The sequence below is a fragment of the Rhinolophus hipposideros genome (assembly GCF_964194185.1).
Source record: "Rhinolophus hipposideros genome assembly, chromosome: 1".
Classification (NCBI taxonomy): domain Eukaryota; kingdom Metazoa; phylum Chordata; class Mammalia; order Chiroptera; family Rhinolophidae; genus Rhinolophus; species Rhinolophus hipposideros.
The window spans coordinates 65313232-65341058 of record NC_138047.1 but is presented as its reverse complement, the minus strand read 5'-3'; the positions used below and the strand labels follow the sequence as shown (position 1 = coordinate 65341058).

General features: G+C 37.5%; 1 protein-coding gene across 4 annotated transcripts in view; it reads right to left on the bottom strand.

Moving 5' to 3' along the window:
- The window catches only part of HERC3 (HECT and RLD domain containing E3 ubiquitin protein ligase 3), a 98310-nt gene that overhangs the window by 28000 nt on the left and 42483 nt on the right, over positions 1–27827 (bottom strand). For 2 of the 4 annotated variants that reach the window (XM_081037944.1, XM_081037945.1), the window contains 10 exons: positions 26334–26410; positions 22590–22714; positions 14758–14817; positions 12136–12247; positions 11540–11729; positions 9646–9809; positions 9400–9513; positions 3138–3161; positions 2960–3049; positions 1533–1703 (listed from right to left, as the gene is read on the bottom strand). In XM_081037944.1, the coding sequence (XP_080894070.1) occupies positions 1533–1703; positions 2960–3049; positions 3138–3161; positions 9400–9513; positions 9646–9809; positions 11540–11729; positions 12136–12247; positions 14758–14817; positions 22590–22714; positions 26334–26410 (1127 nt within the window). Of the gene's footprint in view, positions 1–1532; positions 1704–2959; positions 3050–3137; positions 3162–9399; positions 9514–9645; positions 9810–10900; positions 11071–11539; positions 11730–12135; positions 12248–14757; positions 14818–22589; positions 22715–26333; positions 26411–27827 lie in introns of those variants that run through there. The other 2 variants (XM_081037946.1, XM_081037947.1) reach the window with 2 other exon arrangements.

The window sequence follows — 27827 nt, the reverse complement described above, 5'->3', positions numbered from 1 at the left end:
AAGTCAGGACAAAGGAAGGAAGATACAACAGAGAATATAGTGGCGCCATGAAAACTGCGAGATACATCTGTTCATTGTTAACAAGGCACTTACAGACTTACACAAAATTTTTACTAAGTACTCCAAGGGATACAAAGAAAGTTAGAAGTCCACAGAAAGTATACCGACCATCTATTTAGGGCGGTAAGGTGAACATAAAAGAATCCATTAGCCAATACATTTAATTTTCTAAGAGTCAAATACATTGAAAGGTCAACGTTCCGGCACATAGAGAAAAGCAATGATTAACCTGGGTAAAGGAAGCAGTTCTTGAAGAAACTGCTGCATGTGGAAGGGAAGAGGGCATTCTAGGTAGGTCCAGACCTGGGCTCTATGAGGGACGATAAGCAGATGCATCTGGGGCATGCTGGACCCACAATGGTCACCACAGTAACAACTACAGCAAACCAACAAATGGGTTTATTGCAAGTGTACTACATGCCAGCACTTAAACTCTGCCAGTCTAATCCTCAGAACAGCCTTCAACTTAGGGATTACTATTATCGGCCCCATTGTACTGGTAAGGGCTCAGACACAGAGCCAAAAACAGCATTTGAGAAAGCTTACCCTCGTGGCTGAGCTCAAGATTGCTTAGAGCAGGATGAGAACAAATGTGGGGACACTAGGACGTTGAAGATGTGGATGTCGGCAGAAGACGTAAGACACGCTACAAAGCAAGAACTGTCTCATCTGAATTACTGATCGAAAATGGGGCAAAGAGAGGCCCCTCTCTTTGCTGTTATCAAAAATCTAACCCAGAAGTTCCAGGGAGAACTCCTAGACAGATTGGTGGGACAGATGCTACTTACTGGACATTTTGGAAAGGGAAACAATATCATAGAAACCATCAATTTCTTGCCAATTATGTTTTGGAAACGAGTTTACAACAGGATTGGAAACAGAGATATGAAAGTCTTCTGAAGGAAAAGATAAGTGACTTAAAACAACTTCAAATAATTCACTAAATATTTATTAATACCTACTGTGTGCCAGGTATTGTGCTAAACTCCAGGAATACAGTAAGACTAACACAAACGTGCATACTCTCTGAGGAAAGACAATTTCTTAATTTAAAAGTGCCGGTCAGAATAGGACCATAGCTTCCCAGATGATTTCACTACCTTCCTGCTCCTTTTTCACCTTCTTTCTCTTAAATCTTTGATATCCAAAGACTTCCTAGATGCTGGCTTAATAGTTTTACTAATTGAAGCTTTAGTTTTGCTGTTGTTTGTTTGTTCTGGGTAGAGCTGAAGCACATACAATGAGGACAGCAGACAAAGAAAGCCCTATAACTCCTCCAGTAATATACTGGCATTTTTATCGGCTGTTTGATGATTTGACAGAAGGTGATTAAATTCTTATAAAATGAATGAAAGAAATAATGAATGGCTGCACTCCACAATTTTAATAGTACCGTCTCTGCTGCTTCATCAACACTGTTTAAAAAAAAAACACCTAGGAAGGTATTTAGAGGAATACACGGAAAAGCTCACTTTGAGAGGTTTTTTCAAATCAATATCAGAATGAATGCTCAGCTCTCTTAGGGCATCTCCAACAAGGTTGTTCCGGCGAACGTGAAGGACCAAGAAGGGGCTTCTGGCCAGCAGAGGCTCCAAAGTGAGAAGCATGAAGACATTCTGCAGATTGGCTCCATTGACAGCCACCTGGAATGAATGGCACATCAAGAACAATTACTCAGAGCGCACCTGTGAGTGGGGACAGCAGCCAGCTCTGCAGCAACCTGGGGTGGGTAGGCACAGGCTGACTGCATCTCCACTTATTCTATTTTCCTCTTAACTTTTCCAGTTAGGTTTTTCCAAGTTACTCATGTTTACAAAATACACAAATCTTTCTATCTGAACCCAAAGAGATTAACTGAAACTATATGACCCACTTATGAACCACATGATCCATAACCATTACCAGGAAAGCGATTTAAGCTAGCTGATTAAGGCCGAACTAATACTGTAATAGAAGAAACATGATGGACAGTGGGTAACTACCATAATTTCAAAATGGCAGAAAAAGAAACCTAATAGCCACTTGTTAAATGGTTTTTATTCTTTGAAAAATGTCCATTTTCTCTGGAAAACCATTAAATTGTCAGTATCATAGATATATCATTGTGCAAGTAGATATACATGTGTAGATATACAGAGGGCTAGAGAGAGACAGACAGACCAAAAGACAGAGAGACGGAGAGAAAGAGAGATGAATGAAGTTAAATATCCACCAACAGTAGAAATTAGTGTTATAGATTTGGATTACTAATTCACAAACATCTTTGTAGGCTTGTTAAAACCAATTATAGTTTATAACAAAAATATATATTTAAAATAAATTTCTATAACATAAGTTTTTATTCAGTAAACAATTACCAAGCTCCACTTAACTATCTATCTCTATCAGAGGTCAGCAGGCAACTGGACCAAATCCAGACTGTTGCCGGTTTTTGTGCAGCTCTTGAGCTCACAATGATGTCCACATTTTTAAATGGTTGGGGGAAAAAAACCCAAAGAAGAATATTTCACCGTATGTGAAAATTACACCAAATTCCAATTTCAGTGTACATAAAGTTTTATTGGAATGCCGCCCTGCTCATTAGTTCACATATTGTCTATCACTGCTTTTTGTGCTACAACAGAGTTAAATAGTTGAGATGGACTGTATGGTCCACAAAGACTAACACACTGACATATGTGGCCCGTTATGAAAATGCTTGTCAACCCCTGATCTATGTAATTGTGCATTCATATGTGTGTTATATTCAACATAAAATTGCTGCAAAAATTTGTAATAGTTCTAAAAGTTAGAAAGGAATTCATCCAAATATACGTTTTCCTATTACTGAAAATTACAACTGAATGTACAGGTTAAGAGAAACACCTAAGAAGACGAAAGGATTTTTGGAATATGATACCTGCATCTGTAGTTCAGCATCTGTCTGTAACATTTTGGTCTTGGCTTGGGCATCAAAGATGAAAGGGTAGGAACAAAGTGTTACAGCATCCTAAATAAAACATTATTGGCAATATTGTAGTATTCCACAGAGAATACTGCTGGAAAATATATAAGTAAATTTAAAAAGAGTTGTTTACCTGTATTATAGATGGTCTAGCCTTCTGTGAAAAGAAAAATAAAAAGTCTCTTATTTGGATTGCAAAACCTGAACTTTTTACCCGCTACAAATGTGAAATACAAATAACAAAATATATAACCCATCTCACTATTTGGCCATGGAACTAACACCATTTGAATGACTGAATGGATTTTTCATGGAATAGACCAGATGTTTTGATGGACATAGGCTGAGAAAAAAACTAAAAACAATCTCTAAAAATTTTTAAAGGACCCTACAGGCCATCTTTCTAATTCCACAATTCAAAGCATTAAAACAACTCTCTTTCATAGATCAAATCTAATTCTAAACCAGAAACTTTAAAACCTTGACTTCTGAGGTTACTTTTGTTGAGTAAAGTAAATAATGCAAATTTCATTTACTTATCAGCATGTTACATCTCCTTCTTACAGAGAGATTTACTCTTAAGAGAAACCTAATATTTAGACAGCTGTCCCTGACTCAGCACTCAGACCAATGCTTTGCCTACAGAAGACATATCATCAGTATGTGAATAAAATCTGAATAAAGTTTTGAGGAAGGGAATAAGAGTAAACAAACAACGACACACATATTTAAAAGGTATGGTAGCTTCATTTATAAGGGGAAAAACAAAGAAATCTCTTCTGAAAGTTTTTGTTAGGATACGTAACAAAAAAGGATTCATTAACGTAACAGAAACAAAAATGTCAACAATACAGATCATGTTGACCTGTAGTAACATTTCTCAAACAGAAAACCATGGATTTATTCTCAGAAATCTGAGAGTGCTATGTGAATTTTTTTTTATTTTATGTATTTTTTATAAATGATATCCAAAACAAAATCTATAACAACACATTCTGAATGACCTCCTCAATAACGGTGTGTTACCATATAATTTGCATGTATTTTAATGATTGCATTGGTGCCACGTTATAATTAATTGTCTAAGAGTAGTAAGAAGAAAAGCAGCCTTCCTTTGTAAGTGATGCATTGGCACCTAAGAAAAGGGCCAGAGCAACCTGGCTCCCTGCATGAATGAAGATTTAACAGCAGCTGAAAGGAAGACAGCTGAGTCATTCCAGGATGGAGGGCACAGGCCAGGGAGCTCAAGCACCAAGGCCTGACAGCAGGCAATCTAGATCCACAATACAAGTGGGGTCTGATTTCACTAAGACCACATCACCCATCACATTACATCAGTGAGACTAATCTGCGTTTTACTGATTTTAGAGTTTCGTTTGTATTTAATTTATAAATTTGGTTCGGTTTATAATTGTTTAAATGCTATATGAATAAGAAGTGTATGCCTACCTCCTTTTGCGTTTGTGTATATGTCAATGAAATCATTTAAAAGCAATTGTAATTAAAATCCACCGTTTATCCTTTACAAACAGGTTCCTTTAAGGGATCTTGGAACATTTCCCTGGACTGACAAACACTAACCAAAGAAACAATTCCAGTCCAGTGAGACAAGGTATGAAATCATACATACATAATCCAGGCTAATCTGACTCACTCTCATGCCTATATATCTAATTACTTTTAATTTAGAAGCCAAAATCACTAAAATAAAAAACACGTACACCATAAAACGCACTCTACAAAGTTATCTTCCAGTCTAAGTACCTACAAGAGGTATGAGTATCCTGGGGAAGGGAAGCGGATTTTAAACTGATGCCAATATTCAGAATTTTCCAATCTTCCCCTCAGAAGAGATTATTCTAAGCATTATTTGCTTATTCTCAAGGGGAAGAAAAAGATCTTTAATGTGTGTTGGTCTATAAAACAAGATGAAGTTTTGAACCCTTCAAATGTAAAAGTGACTAGGGGAGAAGTTTTCACAGTAACTGTAAAAACAGTTGTTGGCATTACAGCCCCCCCAATATACCTACCATTGTTAAACACTGGTACGTCTCTTGGTGAAATATAGTTATTCCACACATCAATCAACATCTTTGTATTTCTTGGCTCTCTCAAGTCCACTCCAGTCCTCTCTCTACAACTCTCTCCCTGCATCCCCCACACGTCCTCTCAGCCCCACTTTAATACCCACCTTCTCCAGCCACTATTCCATTCCCTCCCGTCCCCACTTCACCTGACCCCTCCCCACTCCCTCCTGAAAGGGCCCAGTTTTGGAAATCGACTGATCTCTCTTCTGGAGGAGAGGAGTTCAACTGAGGTCAAGGTCACCAAGCAGTTAAGTGAGTGAGTTGGCTGGAGAGAAATCCCAAACTGCGTAGGAACCAGAGCCAAGGCCACAGAGTTGGTGTCCAGAAGACCCTCCCCCAAGGAGGACCACAGAGCCAGCTCCAAGGAAGGTGCAGAAGGGAAGGCTACTCGGTCAAAAGAACCAGCAGATCTACATGAAGGCTATTTATACATATGTAAACTTTTTATACGTCTGTGAGGTTTTGCATTTGAAATGTGATAATTTCATGTCACCGATTTGTACTTGGTGAATGCTGAATGTTTTAGAAATGGTATTAGTACTGGCACTTCCACATTACATGAGATAAATACTGAAATAGCTATGTTATGATTTTGCTTCACAAGTGCTCTCCCTAACCTAGAAGGATGAACCTGAGCTGCTAAGACACGTGATCCTGAGATGCTGCTCATCCGGGGGCTGTCCTTCCTCCCTAGGAGAGTCTCTCAAACCTAAAACCAGCCAAGTATTGGTGGATCACTGGTGTTCCTTTTGAAATGGGTTACAGTGTGACCTTAATTCATTTTTTCAAGCAAATGAAATAGAAACAATGAATAAGTACATGGAACAGAACTGTAGAATTGACTATATCTTTTTTTTTTTTTAATTCCAAGTCAACATTTCCTAAATGTGGCTGTGACTGGGAGCAGAAAGCATTGCACAAACACCTGTCGTGCCAAGAAGGAAACACAGGAGCTTCTGCTGTAGAGCCTGCCTGCCACCACATGTTCCTACACCCACCGTGGGCAAATCTGGCTCCCACCATCACTGAATGCTGAGGCAAAAACAGTTGCCTCACCTCACCCGGGCACAATACTGGTACCTGGAGCCAAAACACTGGCCCATGTGACACTTATGGCAAGAGGTCAAGTTGACTCTCGTTTTTATTTCTGAAGCATTTACTTGGTATCACTGACTTACTCGCTTGTGCTGCCCTCTATGGCAGCCCACAAGGCACTCATTCTGTGTGTTATTTCATTTTCAAGTGGATGATGACAGTTTATTAACTGAAATAAATAAGCCACTACCACCTCTTCCTTAAAACGAGTAAAAATCAGCCACTTTAGAACGTTCTTTTTGTTCTCCGCAGCCCTTTGCACACGTGTTCATTCCTTTGTAATTCCTTTTTCACTGCTGCCTCTGCACTGAACAACCCACAGCGGCGCCCCCCATATCCTGTACACCTCCATTCCCAGTGACCAGCAGGCATGCAAAATACATCAGATGCCCAAGAACAGCTTACAGAAAAGAGTTATTGAGGGCTTATTATATGCCAAGTAAAGTACTCTTGCCAATTAAGGCCTTTCCCTGCTTTCTCCCATTTAATTCTCACAATACTGTTATAATTCTCATTTACAAATGAGGATGCTAAGCCCATAGAAATTAAGTAAATTACCTCGGGTCACATAGGTAGTAGGACAGAGTTGAGACTTGAACCCAGTTCTTTTTGACTAAAGCATGCGTTCTGAACTATATGCTATACTGCCTTAGCTACTACCAAGCTAAAAAAATTAATACAAAAATATCCATTTATTGTATTATATATATATATATATAATGAAATATTATTCAGCCAGGAAAAAAGGAAATCCTGCCATGTGAAACAACATGGTGAACCTGAAGGGCATTAGCTAAGTAAAATAAGCCAGAGAAAGACAAAGGCAAATAGGTTTGTCTTTAAGTGAAATCCACATATTTAGGTTTCACTTATATGTGGAATCTAAAAAATAAAAATAAAAATAAATTTTAAAACCCAGTCTCATAGAAACAGAAGAATGCTAGTTTCCAGGGGCTGGGTGGTGAGGGGGTGGGGGTGGAGAAAAGCGGAGATGTACATCAAAGGGTACAAACTTTCAGTTATAAGTTCTGAGGAGCTAATGTACAGCACGGTGACTACAGTTACTACTGTATTGCATATTTTAAAGTTGCTAAGAGAGTAAATCTTAAAAGTTCTCACCATAGGACAAAAATATTTGTAACTATATATGATGATGGATGGTAATTAGACTCATTATGATGACCATTTTGTAGTGTATACAAAACTGAATCATTTTGTAGTACACCTGAAATTAATATACTGTCAAATGTCAATTATACCTCAAAAGAGGGGTTAAAAAACATATAAATTTACGCATAGAATGGTTTTAGCAATTTAGGTTGAAATTCAAGATATCAAGAAATTCAAACTTCAGTTTCTAATAATATAATACTCTACACAATAAAAAAATTCTATAGAAATCACAAAAGTTCACAGAGTAATTTCACCTAATTTTCTATCTTTCTATAATAACTACCTTAATTATTGAAGAGGAAATGAGCATCTGGGATTCAAGACCTATATTTGCTTATCAAATGTTAAGAGACAGGAACTATAAAAAAGTTGTAAAAGTTTCTCACTTAACAACATATATTGAGAGACTATAGTCATGATAATCTAGATTTTTAACACCAGCTACTTCTTTTTCAGTGTCAAAAAGAATTAGATTTTATCAGAATTATCTTATTCCACATTAAGTTAGACAAAGGGAAAATGAGAAGTCAGAAGAATTGGCTTTTATGGCTAATTAAATTGGTAGAAAAATTGTTTAACTTCTCTGAGTCTCCGATTTCCTCACCTGAAAATACAGCTGTTGGCCTAAATAATTCAGGCTTATTTTAGTTCTTAACATTTTATTGTTCAATGAATAATTATTTGATACAGATTGATAGAACAGAAACGTTCATCTTTTTACAATTTCTAAGTTAGCGGGTGAAAGCAAAGTTCATTGCTAGCCTCCATGTTAAATTTCCCATGCAAACATATTTAGAAGACATGAATCCATTTGTATTAAAAAGTATTTCATTTTTTCAAGGTAACATTATTGTGTCTAGCACTGGCCATCTTTTATTTGACAAAGAAAATAATCTTGCTGTGTTAAATAAACCTATTTAAATGTCTTGCTTTTGGAGACCACTATTGACCTACAAAAGCCCTACAGGGAAAATATTGCCTAAATGTTGATGATAAAACTGTTAAACAGGCAAGAACTCTCTCAATATATCTGCTGTGCATTGCTTCACTAATTATTATAACCAAATTATCATTCTGTTTTCTGCCATAACTCAAATTTACATATACTCCACATGGGGGATCCTAAAAAGCTCTGCGCTTATCCTAAGCCAGTTCAATCAAACTGAGCAGCTCTTCCCAAATGAAGGATGGTAGGTAGGAATCCACACATAGTTCCTTGGATGGCATGTCAGCATACAGTGAGAACTAGGTCAGGGATATGTGACATTTTCACACTCAGAATCCTAAATCAGAGGTGGCCTAGAGGGTTCAGGCAGCTGACATAAGACGAATGAAGTAGGATAGTTATTAGAAAATGATAGCAAATATCCTTTCCTCAATGTCAAAATCAAACTGCAGTGGGGATTGTGGCACACCTAAGCCTCATCTAAAGGGCCACTTTTGAACTCCAGCCAATTGGTGCCATCTGGGAAGACAGGTCATGTTGCCAGATCTTCCAAGTTTCAAGAAAAGATAAAAATTCATTTTATGAGTCTTGACTTTTTTTTTAATTGTGGTAAAAGACACGTAACATAAAGCTTACCATCTTTATCACTAAGTATATAGTTCAGTAGCATTATCAATAAGCACATTATTGTGCAACAGATCCCCAGAACTTTTTCATCTTGCAAAACTGGAACTCTATACCCATTAAACAACTCCCGATTTCCTCTCCCCCAGACACTGACAACCACCAATTCTACTTTCTGTTTCTATGAGTGTGACTACTTTAGATACCTTGATTTTTTTTTAATGTTAACAACTAATTAAAATTTATACCATTCTGTGTGACTACCCACTTATGACTCCTCATGCCCATTTATGATAACTCAAAGCACTTCAAAGTTTCAAGAAGGCATAAGCCAGTGGATAAAACCGAGGTGTGACACTAACAGCAGTCAAAGACAAATGATAGGGCTCAGAGTGGTGTTTTTTTTTTATCTTTATTTGTACTCTGAGAAAAGACTAAAGAAGTAAGATATGCTTTACATGAATTCTTACCATGCCTGCTTGATGCAAGAACCACATGAGGTAGTCTTCCTGAATGTCCACAAGACTGGAAATCTCAGGAATGTAAAATGTATCATATTCCACATGCTTCACTTTAAGATTTACCTGATGAAGAGCAAAATAAGGACAACTAAAAATCCAGACAACTGGAAAACGTCTTCCCATAGAACACTCAGCAGGACATCTGACCCTCCCATCTAGTCACCCCTCTCCCTACTGGCTCCGCTCTTTGCTCACCTTATATAATTTCTCCAAGAGCTTAAGAGCTGCTGTAATGTAATTGTTAAACAGCACAGGAATTAAGAATGTCTTTCTTCCTCTCAGTAGATAAACAACTGCACCTTTATAGAGGTTTACCAGCTTCATGAAATATTTCGGGCATACCTGAGACCACCAATTATCTTTAGAAAGAAAGAAAAGACATACTTCAACATATAATCTTGATCAGGTATTTATGTCTTCTGCCTACTAGCTAAAAACAGCTCCAGCTAGAACATGAACATTTGTCTAAAATACAGTTTCCCAAAATTGACTTTGAAAAGAACACATTAAAGCATTTCTGGAGAGAGCAGCAGCTGTACACGAATCCATGGGGCTTTTTTTGTAAAGCTGATCTGATTTTTTTCCTCAAAGACTCATTCAGAAGACTAATCTACATGTTCAATTCCAAGGGTACATTTCGACAAGATGCTAAGACACATATTTTGTGCAGGAGCATTCATGTATCTTAGTCCTTTCAGCCCTCTTCTCAGCCACCACACCTAAATCCTGTATCAGGGATGCAAATGACCACACACCCCAAGGGGCCTGATTAGTTGAAAAACTACCATTTCTGCTTCTCACCAAACAACGCTTTCTCAAACCCGACAAGAAAATTATACCACTGACTTTGTCAGAAATAAATTCAGCCATACTGAATATTGAAAAGATAAAATAATATGATGTCTGAGATTTTTTTAAAAAATCTCCCAGCAAAAATAAAACAGTGGGTGTAGGGGGAATAAACAAAAAGGGCAAAATATTGATAATCGTGAATGTGTGTGATGTGTACCCATAGTGTTCTCTCTACATTAGAGTGCTCTCTTAAGTTTAAATTTCTGTAACTGGAAGTTAAAAACAAATTAAGTGTGATCTCTTTGTGCCATCCTACCTGGAAAAATTAAAGTAAAAAACCCAAAACTTGAAAGTCAGGTACTATATTCCTTCACAGATTGCCAGCTCTCTACCTCACAGTCTATTAAAACACCTGAGAAAATATGTCCCAAAAAGCTTTTGATCTTAAAAGAATAATTAAGGGCTAACATATTACTAGTGCTTTCATTATTATTTCTGTCTCTATGTCCTCTGCAAAGGTGGAAGCAACATAAGCCAGTATTCCATCCTTAGGAACACAAGTCTCTTTACTCATGGGGAGACCTCACTCAAGAAACATCCTAGTCCATATGCAATGCAGAAGTTACTGAGCTGCAGTGAACACCTGAAAAAAATTTACCAGGAAAAAAAAAAGGAATAAGCCAGGTGACAGACTTTCTGCACTTGATTAATAAAAACATCTCAGGCGCTACTCCCATGAGAGACACTCTCCAATTCACTGAGGAACGGAAGGTTCTTATCTCAGCAAAGTGTCCGTGGCCTGCAAAAATCAGTGTGGACTCAACTGTCCTAAAAAAGAAAAACAAAACAAACATTTGGTAAGGCTCCACCTGGTCATTTCCTTCCTCTCTTTTTTTAGAGACCTGTGTATCACCAAAACTGTTCATTTCACTCCCACCCCCTTCATAAGGTATAGGAGGAAAAGCCAGTTGATGGACATTAATGTTTAAGGCACTATTTACTAGCAAGTGTCGGAGAAGAAAAAAATAGTTTAAAGTTGGATAATCTAACTTTGTGAATATTTAAAAGTCAAGATTAGTCTGGAGTGAATGATTTCAAGAAATTGAAATTATGGTTCGATTTGTTCAAACTGCAAATATGGCCAGTTAGAAATTAACAGCAAAGAAAGAAAGGTTTAAATGTTAAGGATATTAAATGGCAACAAATAGATTCTTGGATCTCAATCTGCCAAGAGCCAGTGGTCACAACAATAAAATAAAAAGCACAAAACCACTGGTATGAAGTTGAGCAAATTCACCTAATACTTTGCTAGGGTTTGTATCCAGCCGCAGAATGGCCATAGCCAGGGGAATAGTCAGCGTTATGTAATACTTGGAATCCTGGAGCAGGGGAAACTCAGGTAGTATTAAATAGATTCTCATAGCTTCAACATCTGGTGGTGAACTTGACAACTGAGGAATCAGGCAACTTTCAAAGCTGTTTAAGATCTGCATAAGAGAAAAGAGTATTGAGCAATTCAAACATACATGAGATCTAGTTACTTTATCTCTGATACGCTATTTGATAGACTCTCAGCTCTCATTCATTCAGTATGCACTGAGGACCTCCTATGAGCCAGGCACTGGTCTAGGCGCTCAGAATACATCAGAGAAAAGAAAAGCCAAAGATCCCTCCCTGCCCGTGCAGACCTTACACTCTGGAGGGGCATTTCCGAAGAAAGTTTAGGACAAAAAGAAAGCTAAAGGTAGGTCAAATTCCCAAAGTGAACATTTTACTGAGTTAAGGTTTATACAAGACTTGCCTTTCCTTTTTTTTTTTCTCTTGAAAGTTGAACTATTGCAACGGGAAAAAATGCTTTTTTCAACATGTACTTTGTCAATGTAAAGCACATACCTGTTCTAGAATCACGGAATGCTGAGAGTTCATTAACTTCTCAAATAACACTCTGGTTGAGTTCAGGTCAATCCCAGGGACTCGGGGGCTTGTTTTAAAATGTTCATCAATTCTAAACAAACAAAAAACAAAAGAAGTCGTAATGAAAGAAAAACAAACACTCTGATAGGAATTATGAACAGGTAAACAAAACAGCTTGTCCATACTGATCAGATTTAAATTTCACCTAGTAGATAATATGTACAAAATTACTACTCATTAGGGAAAATCTGACAGAATAAGCCTCTCTGGAATCCCTTTTTCAACATATTCTTAAAATTTTCAAGTCTTTTTTTCCTTCGAGTCAAAGTACAAGGATCATCATTACAATTTGAGGCCATCTTGAAGTTTCTAAGCAGTATTATTTCCTTGATTTATTTATTCTTGTGTTTTTGCCTTTATGTGTAATTGTGTTACACTGAACTAGATGTGGATACTATGCTCAGATGCGAAAAGCATCCCCAGTGCAAACAGGACCACTCATCAACAAATGGGAGATTTAAAGCTCTGTTTAAAGGTTTTCTTAACAAAGTATTTTTTAAATCAGATCTACAACAAATGCAAAGTTAATGTCTTTCTCAGTTAACAAAAGGGATACAATTAAATTCACCCAAGGATTAATTTAACTGCTATTGTTTTTAACTTCCTAGTAACTAATCATTTTTCCAACCTTACATAAAGTCTTAGGCCTTTTAGAGACTTAGAAAATATCTGCTTTAAATTTCCACTCTTAAATATACCCCATCTATTAATTACAAAAGAACTATCTGTTTGCAAAATAGGCTTCTGTTTATGAATAATGGACATATTCAGATAGTCTTAATGCCCTCTGACAGTAATGTTAAAATTTAGAAAAACAAAGTAGAGTTTCTAACATTTCTTTTAAAAATCACAATGCTTGGGCTTTGTTGATTATTTTTTCTTCTAAAATAATTGTTCTTCTAAAAATAAATCTGCCCAAAATACAAAAATTGATTCTGGGGCAGCAGTTGGCTCAGTTGGTTGGAGCGCAGTGCTCATAACACCAACGTCGCCAGTTTGATTCCCACATGGGCCAGTGAGCTGCGCCCTCCACAACTAGATTGAAAACAACGACTTGACTTGGAGCTGATGGGTCGTGGAAAAACACCCTGTTCCCCTATATTCCCCAATAAAAACGTTTTGTTTTTTTTTAATTGATTCTGGTGTCCCATATGTAACCTTCCATATGCTTAGATGTAATTTTGCTATGCTGTTAAGAAAAAAAAAAAAATACAAAAAGGAAAAAAGAAAAACGAAAAACAAAAGATTTCCTCTGCATGTATTTATGCTGGTCTTAATTGGTTTCCCGTGATGCTGGAGGAGGAAGACTCCTCAAATAGCACCGTGGTCAGTTCAAAAAAAAAAGCTTCCCTCACAACTACAGAATCCATGATGCTAAGGAGGGATAACCTAACACTCCTGGCCAAGAGCCATTCCCAGCCTTCATAAAAGCTGTCCTTCTAGAACAAAGTTTCTCAGCCTTGGCCCTACTGCTTTTTGAGGAAGGATAATTAATCCTTTGCTGGGTGGGTGGGATTATGAGGCATCCCTGGCCTCTGCCTACTCAATACCAGTCGTACACCCTCCCTCACTGTAACAACCAATAATGGCACTAGACATTGCCAAATGTCCCCTGAAAGCAAAACCAAACTGATTGGGAAAGACTGTTCTAAAACACCAGCATCAGCACAGCCCAGAATACGTTCCCCTGTCGGAAAAGGCTAAGTATTGAGTCCGAAATGAATCGGATGATCTCATTCCAGCTGCCCTAATGATGAGTAAATGACTTAGCAATCTAACTGTAACTGAAGCAAGTTTCTGAAGTGACCTCTTTCAACACAGTTAGACATAATGGAGGATGGAGGAGTGGTATTCACACACAGAACTGAAGTGTAAGTCTTCTTGGGATTTCATTAGCCTGGTCACTGGCAGCAAAGGACTGAGAGATGGTGAGGACTTAGGACCACCGAAGAGCAAACCCCACGACAAGGCCCTTCTGCGGTATGAGGTTCCTGAGGGGGATATTTGCAGAAGGGATAAAGCCAAGTCAGAAAACACTCTATTTACTACCTGGGGAGTTCAACCCAAATGTAATTTCTTGGTGAGCTGGGCTGGACCTGAGGCCAAGAAGCCCTGAAGTCTCCTTGGACCTTCCCCCTAAGCTCACTCTTTTTGAGAAAAGAAAAACCTATGGGAAAACAAACCAAAGAAACCAAGGAGATTATTTAAAGAATGAAAAACTCAATAATAAATACTGTACACACGGTGGAGGTAATAACATTTTAGAATACCTTAAAAAACCTTACTTTTGATTATACGAACTCTTTCTGAGATACAGTCTCTTTTTGGTAATTTGCTTCCCTGCCAACCAGGCATGAATCAGCATCGCCCTTCCTGATGTCCTCTCATTCATCATTATTAGGCATTCCAATTCTGCACAAATCAGCTTATCCACTGAATTAAGGCCAACCACCATCAAAGAGAACAGAAGTCTTTCACGGCCTTTGCTGAGTAAGTATCTGCATCACGTGTGTGTGTTTTTTAAGACTCTAAGTCACTTACTTTTTTTCAAGAAAACTTCCATTCCAACAGGCTGCAGAAGATAATATTTGAACAACAGCACTGTTCAGAGAAAAAAAGGGAGAGAAGCCTTTAACAATTACAAATAAATGATTATTTAAGCATCAGCAAAAGATTACCTCTCTATTATTCTAGGGATGCATTAATAACAGCTCTCTTACCCAGGGGAAGCCTTGGAAAATATACATTTGCTTTAAAAAACACACATTGTGTCACATCTCAAAAAAAGCAAGAACTTACATTTTCCATAAGTCATGATAAAATAGAGTATCAAAACTACCAAAAGAAAAACACTTGCAACTGGTAATGATCTTGAACATTCTTATACAATCAACCATCTAAGACAATCCCCACTCCACCTCCAAACATAAACACAAAATAAAAACAAAACAGAGAAGCTGTTATCTCCCAAAGAAATTATCTTTGCAAATTAATAACTGAACAACCACTTCCTTCTATTTTGTTGCCCATCTGAGAAAGAAACTGAAAAGAAGTGAAATGAATATTTATTCCTAGTACCTAGATTATACAGGTTCTTAGAAAACAGCTAGTTTCTAAGGACCCAGAATGAAACTGCACGCCAGGAGCCCAGGACTCTCTTATTCAGCATGAGGAACAGGGAAGGAATTAAACAAATACTTGGTTCACGAAGGTGCTGCAATAACTTCTGTTAATCACAGAATCTGGTCAGGAAGTATCTTTAGAAATCATTTCTTCCATCCCTTCATTTTATAAATAAGAAAACTGAGAACTAGCACAGTATGACAGTCCCAGCAAAGTAAGTCTACCTCCTTCCACCCCTCCAACATGCCACCTGCTAGCCTAAACTCCTTGGCAGACACCTAAAGTTAGAGGAATTCTGAGGATAGCCATGAACTGCTCTAGAGAAGTCTCAATGATTCCCCGGTATGCCCTAAAGTTCAGGACCTGGTCATTTACCCCACTACAATCTATGTCATAAAGCAGATGTATTTTATACATTTCTTGGAATGACCACCACTTAGTACACAGAGTGTGGGTCATTCATTCCCAAGAATGAGAATCTCTGCAGAAAAACAGATGCTATTGAGGAAAGCCAATGAAAATGTTTAAAAATGTACAGGAAAAAAAATTCTCCTTTAAGAATAAAATAAACTTGATAAAAGGCCTCAATCCTTTTTACTATGTATTTTTTCTCTACTTGACAGTGAATTACCATTTTAGCTAATCATTTTGAATGTGAAAATGCTAGAAATTATTCAGATTAGGTAAGATAACAGCTGTCTCAAAGTTCAGATGCTCTAGGACACGCATTTGAAGAAACTCTTGGAGAAAAGATGCATGCTGGAAAAAAAAGGACTACTGTATTATGAAACTTTATTTTACATAAACTTAATAGTAACCACTCAAAAAAAAAAATCTGAAACTGAAACACATAACATAAAAAAAGAGGGAAGAGAGAAAAAAATCATAGAATACTACCAAACGAAAATAACAGACAGAAACACGAAGGCAAAGAAACAATGGAGACACTGAACTACCAGAAAACAAAAGATAAAATGACTACAGGAAATCCTTACATATCTTATATCAACAATCATCGTAAATGAAAATGGACTGAAGTCATCAATAAAAAGTCACAGAATAGCAGACTGTATCAAAAAACAAAGCCCAACCATATGCTGCCTTCAAGAAACACATCTCAGTTACAAGGACAAATATAGATTCAAAGTGAAAGGATGGAAAACTACATTCCAAGCAACTGACATCCAGAGAAAAGCAGATATAGCCATATTTGTATCTGACAAAATAGACTTCAAGATTAAAAAGGCAACAAGAGATAAAGATGGACATTTCATAATGAAAAAAGGGGACAATATATCGAGAAGACATAACACTTACCAATATATATGCTCCCAATCAGAGAGCACCAAAGTATATAAAGCAACTACTAACAGTACTAAAGGGAGAAACTGACAAAAACACAATTATAGTAGGAGACCTAAATACCCCACTGACAGGTATGGATAGATCATCCAAACAGAAAATCAATAAGGAACTATTAGCCTTAAATGACACATTAGACCTAATAAACACAATTGACATTTACAGTCTTTCATGCCAGAACACCAGACTATACATTCTTTTCTAGTGCACATAGAACATTCTCAAGCAAAGATCATATGTTGGGACACAAAACTAGCATCAACAAATTTAAGAAGACTGAAATCATACCAAGAATATTCTCTGACCACATGCTTTGAAATGGAGATCAACTGCAAAAAGAAAGCGGGAAAAACCACAAATATGTGGAGATTAAACAACATGCTACTAAAAAATGACTGGTTAAAACAAGAAATAAAAGAAGAGTTAAAAAAAATACATGAAAACAAATTAGAATGAAAATACTACATATCAAAATTATTGGGATGCTATGAAAGCAGTAATAAGAGGGAAATTTATATCACTGTAGGCATATCTCAAGAAACAAGAAAAATCCCAAATAAAAAATATAACATTACATCTTAAAGAACTACAAATAGAACAACAAATGAAACCCAAAGTCAGCAGAAAGAAGGAAACAATAAAAATTAGAGCAGAATTAAATGAAATACAGAACAAAAAGACAATAGAAAAAATTAATGCAATACAAAAATGGTCCTTTGAAAAGATTAATAAAATTGACAAACCCATGGCCAGACTCACTAAAAAATGAGACAGAGAAAAGACACAAAGAAACAAAATCATAAGTGAAAGAGGAGATTGAATTCAGATCAAAATGGTGGCGTGAGGTGAGCCTCTGTAAAGCTCCCCTGGAATTTACAACTAATCAAACAACAATAACTCCACAAAGGACTCCCTGCACAGCAGACAGGCAAGACGAATAGGCCCACTACTGAATTCACCTCAAGGTGGGTGAATCGCGAGCCAGGGGCGCAAGACACAGACCTAGCTCAGTGCTCCGAGCTTGCTGCATCCCGGAACTACCGCAGCTGCGGGAGAGGGAAGAACTCGGACTGCTAGGGCTCCGCTTACGGCCCACAGGGATGAGGGGGCAGCATATAACACGGCTGAACCCAACGCTCACGGCAGAGACCTCGGAGCAAAGACTGAGGAAAGAAGGCTGAAAACAGTGGTTTAAGCCCTCACTGCCAAGCAGAGAATGGAAGCTTTAGGCACTGAGACTAGCCAAAACCTCCCTACCCTCCCAGAGTGTGCCCCACCCCCAACTGCCCGGTCCTAGAAGCGATAAAGTAGCAGTGTCAGATCAAACGAACAGAATATTTGCTGTTCTAAGAACTGTGGACCGCAGACACAGATTTGCAGCCCAACTAGTTCTGGCAAAGGGGAGGGAGCTGTGGAAGGGCACTGGCTGTGGTGGTGGTCGCCGCCATTGCTCTGGGCCACCGCTCACAACTCACCCCGCCCCTGGCCCCACCTATCTGGGTGGATCCCTGCAGGAGTAAACAGAACTGCTGAAACATACAGGCTCTGAAAGCAGGAAGAGCTTTGGAACTTCAAAAGCTCTCTGCATACCAACAGAGACACTGCACACTGTGACACAGGTGAACTATTAACAGAAGGGAAGCCCGTCTCCCAGGGAATCCCCCCATTGTGTGAGAAGCTGGAATAGTGCAGAGAAAACATAGCACTACCGTGTGAGAGAGAAATAAAAGGCTGCAGTCGGAAAGAAAATAAAACATTCTACCAACAAGTATTGGAAAACAAAAGAAAGACCTCTTCCTATCAACCTGTTGCAGAAGCCACTCCTGTAGATGTCCAGGAAGAGAAATAATAAATCAGAAATTGCCATGAATAACCAAGGCAACAAGACAGCTCAGAAAGCAAGTGAAAAGTCTCCAGAAAAGGAACTTAAAGGTATGGAAATATGTGACTTAAATGACAGAGAATTCAAGATTGCAGTTCTGAAAAAACTCAATGAGATGCAAGAAAACACAGAAAGGCAGTTTAAAGAACTCAGAAACACAATCAAAGAACAACATGAGCATTTTACGAAAGAGACTGAAATTTTAAAAAAGAACCAAATAGAATTTCTGGAGATTAAGAACTCAATAGAAGAAATTAAGAATGAAATAACCAGTTTAGGTAGTAGAGTTGACCAGATGGAGGAAAGAATCAGTGACATCGAAGATAGAAACCTGGAAATTACACAGATAGAAGAAGAAAGAGACTTGAGACTTAAAAGAAATGAAAGAACTCTACAAGAACTTTCTGACTCTATCAGAAAGAGCAATGTAAGAATAATGGGCATACCAGAAGCAGAAGAAAGAGAGAAGGGAACAGAGAATATATTCAAACAAATTGTTGATGAGAATTTCCCAAACTTGTGGACAGAACTGGATCCTCGAATCCAAGAAGCAAATAGAACACCTAATTACCTCAATCCCAACAGGCCTTCTCCAAGGCACATTGTATTGAAGCTGTCTAAAATCAACGACAAAGAAAGAATTCTCAAGGCAGCCAGAAAAAAGAAGACAGTAACCTACAAAGGAAAGCCCATTAGATTATCATCAGATTTTTCAGCAGAAACTCTACAAGCCAGGAGGGAGTGGAACCAAATATTCAAACTATTCAAAGAAAGAAATTATGAGCCAAGAATAATATATCTAGCAAAGATATCCTTTAGATTTGAAGGAGGAATAAAGACCTTTCCAGACATACAGAAGCTGAGGAAATTTTCTAATACACGACCTGCACTACAAGAAATACTAAAGGAGGCTATTCGACCACCATCAACAAGGACAATTTGTGGCAACCAAAACATAAAAAGGGGGAGAGTAAAGGCCTGAACCGGAATATGGGAATGGAGGAAGTAAGCATGCTGAAGAAAATGGAATGCTCTAAATATCAAACTTTCTTTTACATAAACTTAAGTGTAACCATTCAAAAAAAAATATCCAGAACTGAAATACATACTGTAATAAAAGAAGAAACAGAGGGAAACATCATAAAATACCACCACACAGAAATAATAGACAACAACAAAAAGGCAAAGAAACAATGGAGGCACAGCCTTACCAGAAAACTAAAGATAGAATGACAGGAAATCCTCACATATCAGTAATCACCATAAATGTAAATGGACTGAACTCACCAATAAAAAGGCACAGAGTAGCAGATTGGATCAAAAAACTAAACCCAACCATATGCTGTCTCCAAGAGACACATCTCAGCTACAAGGACAAGCATAGACTCAAAATGAAAGGGTGGAAATTGACACTCCAAGCAAATGGTACCCACAGAAAATCAGGTGTAGCCATAATGATATCAGATGAAACAGACTTCAGGGTGAAAAAGATAACAAGAGACAAAGATGGACATTCCATAATGGTAAAGGGGACTATACAACAAGAAGACATATCAGTCATCAATATTTATGCCCCCAATCAGGGAGCACCAAAATATACCAACCAACTACTAACAGAACTAAAGGGAGAAATTGACCAAAACACAATTATACTAGGGGACTTAAATACATCATTGACAGCTATGGATAGATCATCCAAACAGAAGATAAATAACGAAATAGCAGCCCTAAATGACACATTAGATGAAATGGACATAATTGACATATATAGAGCACTTCATCCTAAAACATCAGACTATACATTCTTTTCTAGTGTACATAGAACATTCTCAAGGATAGACCATATATTGGGACATAAAAGCAGCCTCAGCAAATTTAAGAAGATTGAAATCATACCAAGCATATTCTCTGATCACAAAGCTTTGAAATTGGATATCAACTGCAAAAAGAAAGCAGGAAAAAACACATTAAACAACATACTTTTAAAGAACGACTGGGTCAAAGAAGAAATTAGAGGAGAGATCAAAAGATACATAGAAACAAATGACAATGAACATACATCCTACCAAAATTTTTGGGATGCCACGAAAGCAGTTTTAAGAGGGAAATTTATATCATTACAGGCCTATCTCAAGAAACAAGAAAAATCCCAAATAAATAACCTCATGTTACACCTTAAAGAACTAGAAAAAGAAGAACAAGTGAAACCCAAGGTCAGCAGAAGAAAGGAAATAACAAAAACCAGAGCAGAACTAAATGAAATAGAGAACAAAAAGACAATAGAAAAAATTAATGTGACAAAGAGCTGGTTCTTTGAAAAGATTAACAAAATTGACAGACCCTTGGCTAGACTCACTAAGATAAAAAGAGAGAAGACACTAATTAACAAAATCAGAAATGAAAAAGAGGAAGTTATCACGGACACCACAGAAATACAAAGGATCATCCAAGAATACTATGAAGAACTATATGCCACCAAATTCAATAACCTAGAAGAAATGGACAAGTTCTTAGAAACATACAGCCTCCCAAGGCTGAACCATGAAGAACTGGAAAAGCTAAACATACTGATCACCAGTAACAAAATTGAATCAAACCTTCCCAAAAGCAAAAATCTGGGACTAGATGGCTTCACTAGTGAATAGTACCAAACCTTCAAAGAGGATCTAACACCAATCCTGCTTAAACTCTTCCAAAAAATTGAAGAAGAGTCAGTACTCCCTAACTCATTTTATGAGACCAACATTACCCTGATACCAAAACCTGGTAAGGACAACACAAAAAAATGAAAACTACAGATCAATATCTCTGATGAATACAGATGCAAAAATCCTGAACAAAATTCTAGCAAATCGAACACAACAATGCATTAAAAAGATTATTCATCACAACCAAGTGGGGTTCATCCCCGGGGCAAATGCAAATGAAAACAACAGTGAGATACCACCTCACACCTATGAGAATGGCTATCATCAACAAGACAAATAATAACAAGTGTTGGAGAGGCTGTGGAAAAAAAGGAACCCTCATTCACTGCTGGTGGAAATGTAAATTGGTACAGCCACTATGGAAAACAGTACGGAGGTTCCTCAAAAAATTAAGAATAAAATTACCATACAACCCAGCAATCCCTCTTCTGGGTATCTATCCCAAAAATAATGAACACATTTTTCCATAAAGATATATGTACCTCTGAGTTCATTGCTGCATTATTCACGATGGCCAAGATATAGAAACAAACAAAGTGTTTCGATAGATGCTGGATAAAGAAGATGTGGTACATATATACAATGGAATATTATTCGGCCATAAGGAAAGATGAAATACTGCGATTTGCGACAACATGGATGGATCTTGAAACTATCATGCTCAGCGAATAAGTCAGACAGAAAAAGCCATGAACTATATGATTTCAATCATATGTAGGATGTAAAACTGAAGGCAACAAATGAACAAGACACAAAAACTCATAGACATAGACAATAATAGTTTAGTGGTTATCAGAGGGGAAAAGAGAGGGGGAGGTAAAAGAAGGTAAAGGGGGTCAAACATATGGTGATAGAAGAATTGACTCTGGGTGGTGAACACACAATGTAATATACAGACGATGTATTACAGAATTGTACAGAATTGAAACCTATATAATTTTACTAACCAATGTCACCCCAATAAATTTAATAAAAAAGAAACAAACAAATAAACTCTAGAGGCCAAACAATAACAACACTGAGTTTTCTTAGCAAAAAGGCCAACTCAGGCCCTCATCAGGATTGCTAAGACCTGAACAAGGCAGGCTGAAGAATACACTCTCTGAGAGAATGGGGGAGCAACGTATTATGTTACTTAGGACACCAAATCCTGAATAAATATGTGCAAAAAATTGATTCCCTAAAATGTAAAACACCATTTATATTCACAACCTCAATACGGAAGTAGGGAAAGTCACTAAGCTAGAAGATTCCAATAAACTTTGGAAAAAATGAAATGCAAACAAGCAGTCACATACTTGATTGTATTTGCGTTGTTGTGTTCTGAGAGTTTTTGTCTCCAAACTGCTAGGGTTTCATCATTTATTAAACTGGTATAATGTGCTTGGTTCACAGTCCTGAAGTCAACAGCAGGAGAATAATTCTGGAGGATTAAATATAACAGTAAAAAAGAGAAATTACGTAGGACGGGTCTTTTCTCCTTTCCTGACATAGTCTCCATTTCGTGTTGCACTTACTACAGGAGCTGGGATGCACTGCTTAGATGCCCTCCACCCTTCATGAGGCACTGCTAAGAGTGTAAGCTCCTAACAGCAACCAGCTGGGCTGCTCTCCAGAAATTGCTTCACTCTTTTCACATCCAATGTCAGGGAGAGGTGTGGTACAAAGGCCCAGCCCCCTTTGTCTCAACTCAGGACTGGCTGAAGGGACATCCCAACCTCAGAGCTCCCTATGGATTGGCTGAGGACTCTGTTACACTGACTAAAAGAAGTTCAACTTCTCCTTCTGCACAATCCTGCCTCCTTCATCTCTAAGTGGATGTTATTCTACAGCACACTCCCCTAGAAACATCCTGAACATAAATCTGTCTCAGAGTCTGTCTCCCAGAGAAACCAACCCAAAACCACTCGTCCGGAATTCCTTTCCCTCTGCATTGAATCACCATAACATCCAAGTTTTTAAGGTATTAATCATTTGCCGTAACCGTTCTCTGAACTCCAAAAAAATGTATTATAAACAAGTTCAGTTATAGTCTATATTGCAAATAAACTACAAAAACTTAATGCCTCTAATTTCTTGCTCCAAGTATATATAACTATAAATACATAAGAAAGGGGGCAAAAAGGACATGTCAATAATGGCCTTGAAAATTCCTCCAGCACTGTACACCCTTTATTCAGTGAGATGTTAAAAACAATATAAACACTTTCCTTTTCTAAAATTTTTCCTTTCAATATTCTTGATCTAGAACTAAGAAAAAGTTGAAAGTGCTTTATATTGGTCACCAGAAAAGAGGAAAAAAGTAATATTAAAGCATTCATCCATCAATTCATAAGATGATCATTTTTTCTCCTTTGTACCTACACATAAAAACACAACTTTTAAAGTAAATTTTCTTGGTTTTTTCCTATAGTTATGAGTTAAGATGTCATTATAAAGAAAAAAGAAGGGCATGTAACAAATCAGAGATGCCTGCCAAAGTTTTTGATCATCTGGTTCTTGATCATTATTTGACTAAAATGGCCACAGACATCTACGGAGAGGGCAAAAGTCTGTTGAATTACACACAGAAAAATTGTAACACAGAGTAGACACTAGGGCACGTACAAACAGGACTGCCTCTCCACTCTGGTTTTAAAACTATTGTTATAGAAATTTTAATTACTTTCCTTATTAAAGGGGCAGATGACCATAGACTCTCATACATACTTATAATAAAATATAGACACAGAACTATTTTCTCATTCTTTACTCCATGTCCAATAAATCATATATCCCTTGGATGAAGTACAATTTCATAATCACCTAAAGACTTAAGAAAAAGCATCAACTTTTCGTGCCTTCTATTACATACAGGCCAAAAAGAAAAAAAAAAATGGTCTAGGACAGTGTTTCTCTACGTGTGCCACACTTTGGATCACCAGACCTTTCACAAATCCTGGAGGCCAGGTCACACTGTAGACCAATTTAAATCAGAACCTCTAGGGGTATCGTGTTTTTAAGACCCCCAGGTGATTTCAATGGCAACCAAGGCTGAGAATAATTGTTCTAGGAAAAAGAGGATTTTGTCACCTAGCAGGCTTTCACAACACACACACACACACACACACACACACACACACACACACACTCTGTCACTCTCTTTCCTTCCCTCTCTCTTCCTCCTCCCCCTTACCCCTTTTCTCAACCACATTTCCCCTCTTCAATCCCATCCAGGGAACAAGATAAAAGGAAAAGGAGGCTATGGTTTACACTCAGTAAATTGCCAAAACCTAGAATCAAATGTAGCAAAGGAGTTTCTGAACATAATTCCTTCCCTCCTTTCTTCTATCTCAGGCCTGGCATTAATGAATGAGTCAGCATTTTACAAAAATGGAACCTGTTACTACACAGATGTTTTCTCTTGGTTCTTTAGGTGATTCCTCAAGTGATATAATAACAGGGTAAACACGATTTGATCAGTCGCTATCTAAACAAAGATCTATAGTTAATAACTTAAGTATAAAAGTTTAGAGGTTTCAGTGTTTTAAAAAATAGCAAGAACTTCCTAAGTAATATTCTAGTTCTAGTTTCTTTTTTCTGTTATCTTACATTTTTAAAGCATACCACTCTGAATAGGTTTTCAAACTTTAACCTGCCCTGTTTCACTAACACTTCCTTCTCATCAATGTTTTCTTCGCCAGTCCCTTATAGTAAGTTTAAAATCCAACTACATATTTAGATACCATATTTATAAAAGGAAGAAAACTAAATTTTATGTTGAATCGCACAGAAAATTAAAGTTGGATAATATTCAAATCAATGTCCTAGGAAAATTAATACTTCAAACTCTACTATTTGTGGACAAAAAATTATTAACATGAAGAGATTCAGCGCTTTTCCTATTTCGCTTTATTGGCATCTTAAAGAAACACAAAATCATCTCAGCTTTCCTCCAGATTTCTCTGTGAGGCCCTGAAGCTGGAGCCTAAAATAGGTGTGAAGCCAGAGTTCCAAGCCACGACAGATGGGGTGGCACTAAATAGAAACTTCTCCAGGCTGTGGACCTGGGAGCTACCTAATTGTTTGTCAGTTTTATATCCAACCGGCAGGCTCAGGCTGCACCACAACCTTTTCTACCAAAAGCACAGAGCTTTACTGACTAGAAGATAAGAACAATGCATATTTAAAGATGGCAAAGTAGCAGATGAATGGGGAAGGGTTTCCATGACTGAAAGGACCCCTTGTTTCCACAGTTTTTCATTTACTTCCCAGTTAATTCTGAATCGTCACCGACACCCCTTCCCTGCTCCTGACAGGATAAGGATCAATGCACCACGTATGGATGGTCCTTCCTAAATGCTTGTTGAATAAAAGCAGGGTGGGTGAGGAGAAAAGCACAGGACACGGGAGAGGGTGGAGAGCACAAAACAAATCTGTGGTGCTGATTTCAGCCTGATTTCCCTGGTGCAGGAAGAGGGCCATGAATTAAAGCACTGTTGCAGATGCCTGGACCACATTCTCTTCTACCTTTCAACCACGAAAGATACTGGAACGTCATTCTTCCTGAATTACCCACTAGAGTGATGCAGGAAACAATATAAGGAAAATTTTACTGTGGTGCTATGAGTAGATTATAAATAAGAAAGGATATCTGAATATTGCAGTATCTTTTATATTTAGCATATAGTCAATCGTATCAAAGAAATCCACTAAGTTCTCAAACACCTAGCATTTGTTGCTACTTCATGGGGAAGGAAAGAAATAGAAAGTCAAATGCCAAAGTATGAACTCTCTAGGTCTCCTTAAATATCTTTTGGAACAGATATAGATATAAATAAATAATTTTAAACTGTAAATTAGAACTCTATGATTAAAATACCAGAAAAAATACTGGCACTTCAAGGGAGCAAAACTACTTCAAGGTTTAGTTTGCTTATTTTAAAAAGATAAAATTGGTAGAAACAAACAGTAACATTGCTCTCGTGTAATTATTTACTTATTTTTCCATATTGGTTCACCATCATTCCACCCCCAAAATAATAGTCAAAAGAAAATGTTACCTCATATTTGGAGCAAAGTACAAAAGTTTGGTCTCCTCCAGAGAAGATCTGCTTAACAATATGATATTTAAAGCGATCTGTCAAAAAAATTTTCAACAGTATATTTTTCAATAATTAAAGTTTTTCCTTGATCCCCTCGTCTAATATTCCAAAATATGCTTCAGAGTGGTTTTCTATCCATTTTAATTACGTCAAAGAAATAAGAAAGCTTCTCTCGTGGCTCTCTTCCCAGGACTGTTTCTACTTCAATTAAAAATGAATATATCCAAGGGTATCCTCTACTCTAACCCTACCTCCGCCCCCTCCTCAAGCTCCAGCTAATCCTGACCTCGTTTCTATTTTTCACTCTAACTCTGCCATGCCACTGACCTGAAATTTAAAGCGGTCACTACTATTATATAAATGGTAACATATGCCTAACAAATAATTCACCATCTGCATGTGGTGATCCCTAGCCCCCTCAAAAGGAAGCTTGCTATGTAAGGACCTCAATTTCCTCCTCCCTGCTTTGTCTCCCATCATACTGTGTCCATGGGGGCGCTCTAATCCCACCACATTGCTTTTATTGCTAACATACACTACTTCCTGTCTCCGTGCCTTTTCCTTCTACCACCCCCGGTGCACACTGTGTCTCCATGGATGGTGTCTCATAAGAATAATCTCAACAGTGCTCCCGGAATTGTGCAGCTCCGGCCCTCACCACTGCCCACTCCCTCACAGCCCTCCACCTGGCTAAAGCCCAATACCCTTCAGGACACAGCTGAAACTTCTAACCGGAATACTCCTGATGCCATCCTCTGTGCTCCCCCGTTGCCATGAAGGTTCCTCAAACCACAGCATCTACATGATAAACTGAAACTGACCTCCTTATAAAATCATTTTGGCAAACATCTGAGCAGAAATTTATGATCACATAAGTTAGGTGGTAATGAAACTTCAAAATTTTGTGGTTTCAAATTAACCTATAAAACACCTATTTAAAATCAGTATTTTTCTTAAACACGTGCATTCCTAGAATGAGTACATTGCTTGGATAAAAAGTTTACAGATGACAGAAGAGGGCACCAAGCCACTCTCTCACTTTTGAGAACAAACATCACCAAAACAAACATCTTATTTATTTTACATTTTAAGTTTCATGACATTTTTAGATGCTCATATATTATTTCCATAAATATTTACTGAGTGAGAAGTGTGTGCCAGGCCCTGTGCTCTAGGCTAGGTTTACAGAGAGGAAAAGACTCAGTCCCTATCTTCAAGTTTCTTATAATCCAGTAAGGAATTTATGACTTTTATTGTTAAAAAAGAAATCCTGATCAAGCCACAAGTGTCTCAAAATAAAAATTCGTTAGTAAATCACGCTTGTTTTTAATGACTTTCCAGCTCCATTTCTGCATCTGGATTTATTATTTCAGGTCATTCATACTGATATAAATAAATAATTTTATTTATTCTGATTTCCAATAAAATGGAACTGTACTATTTAACTATTTT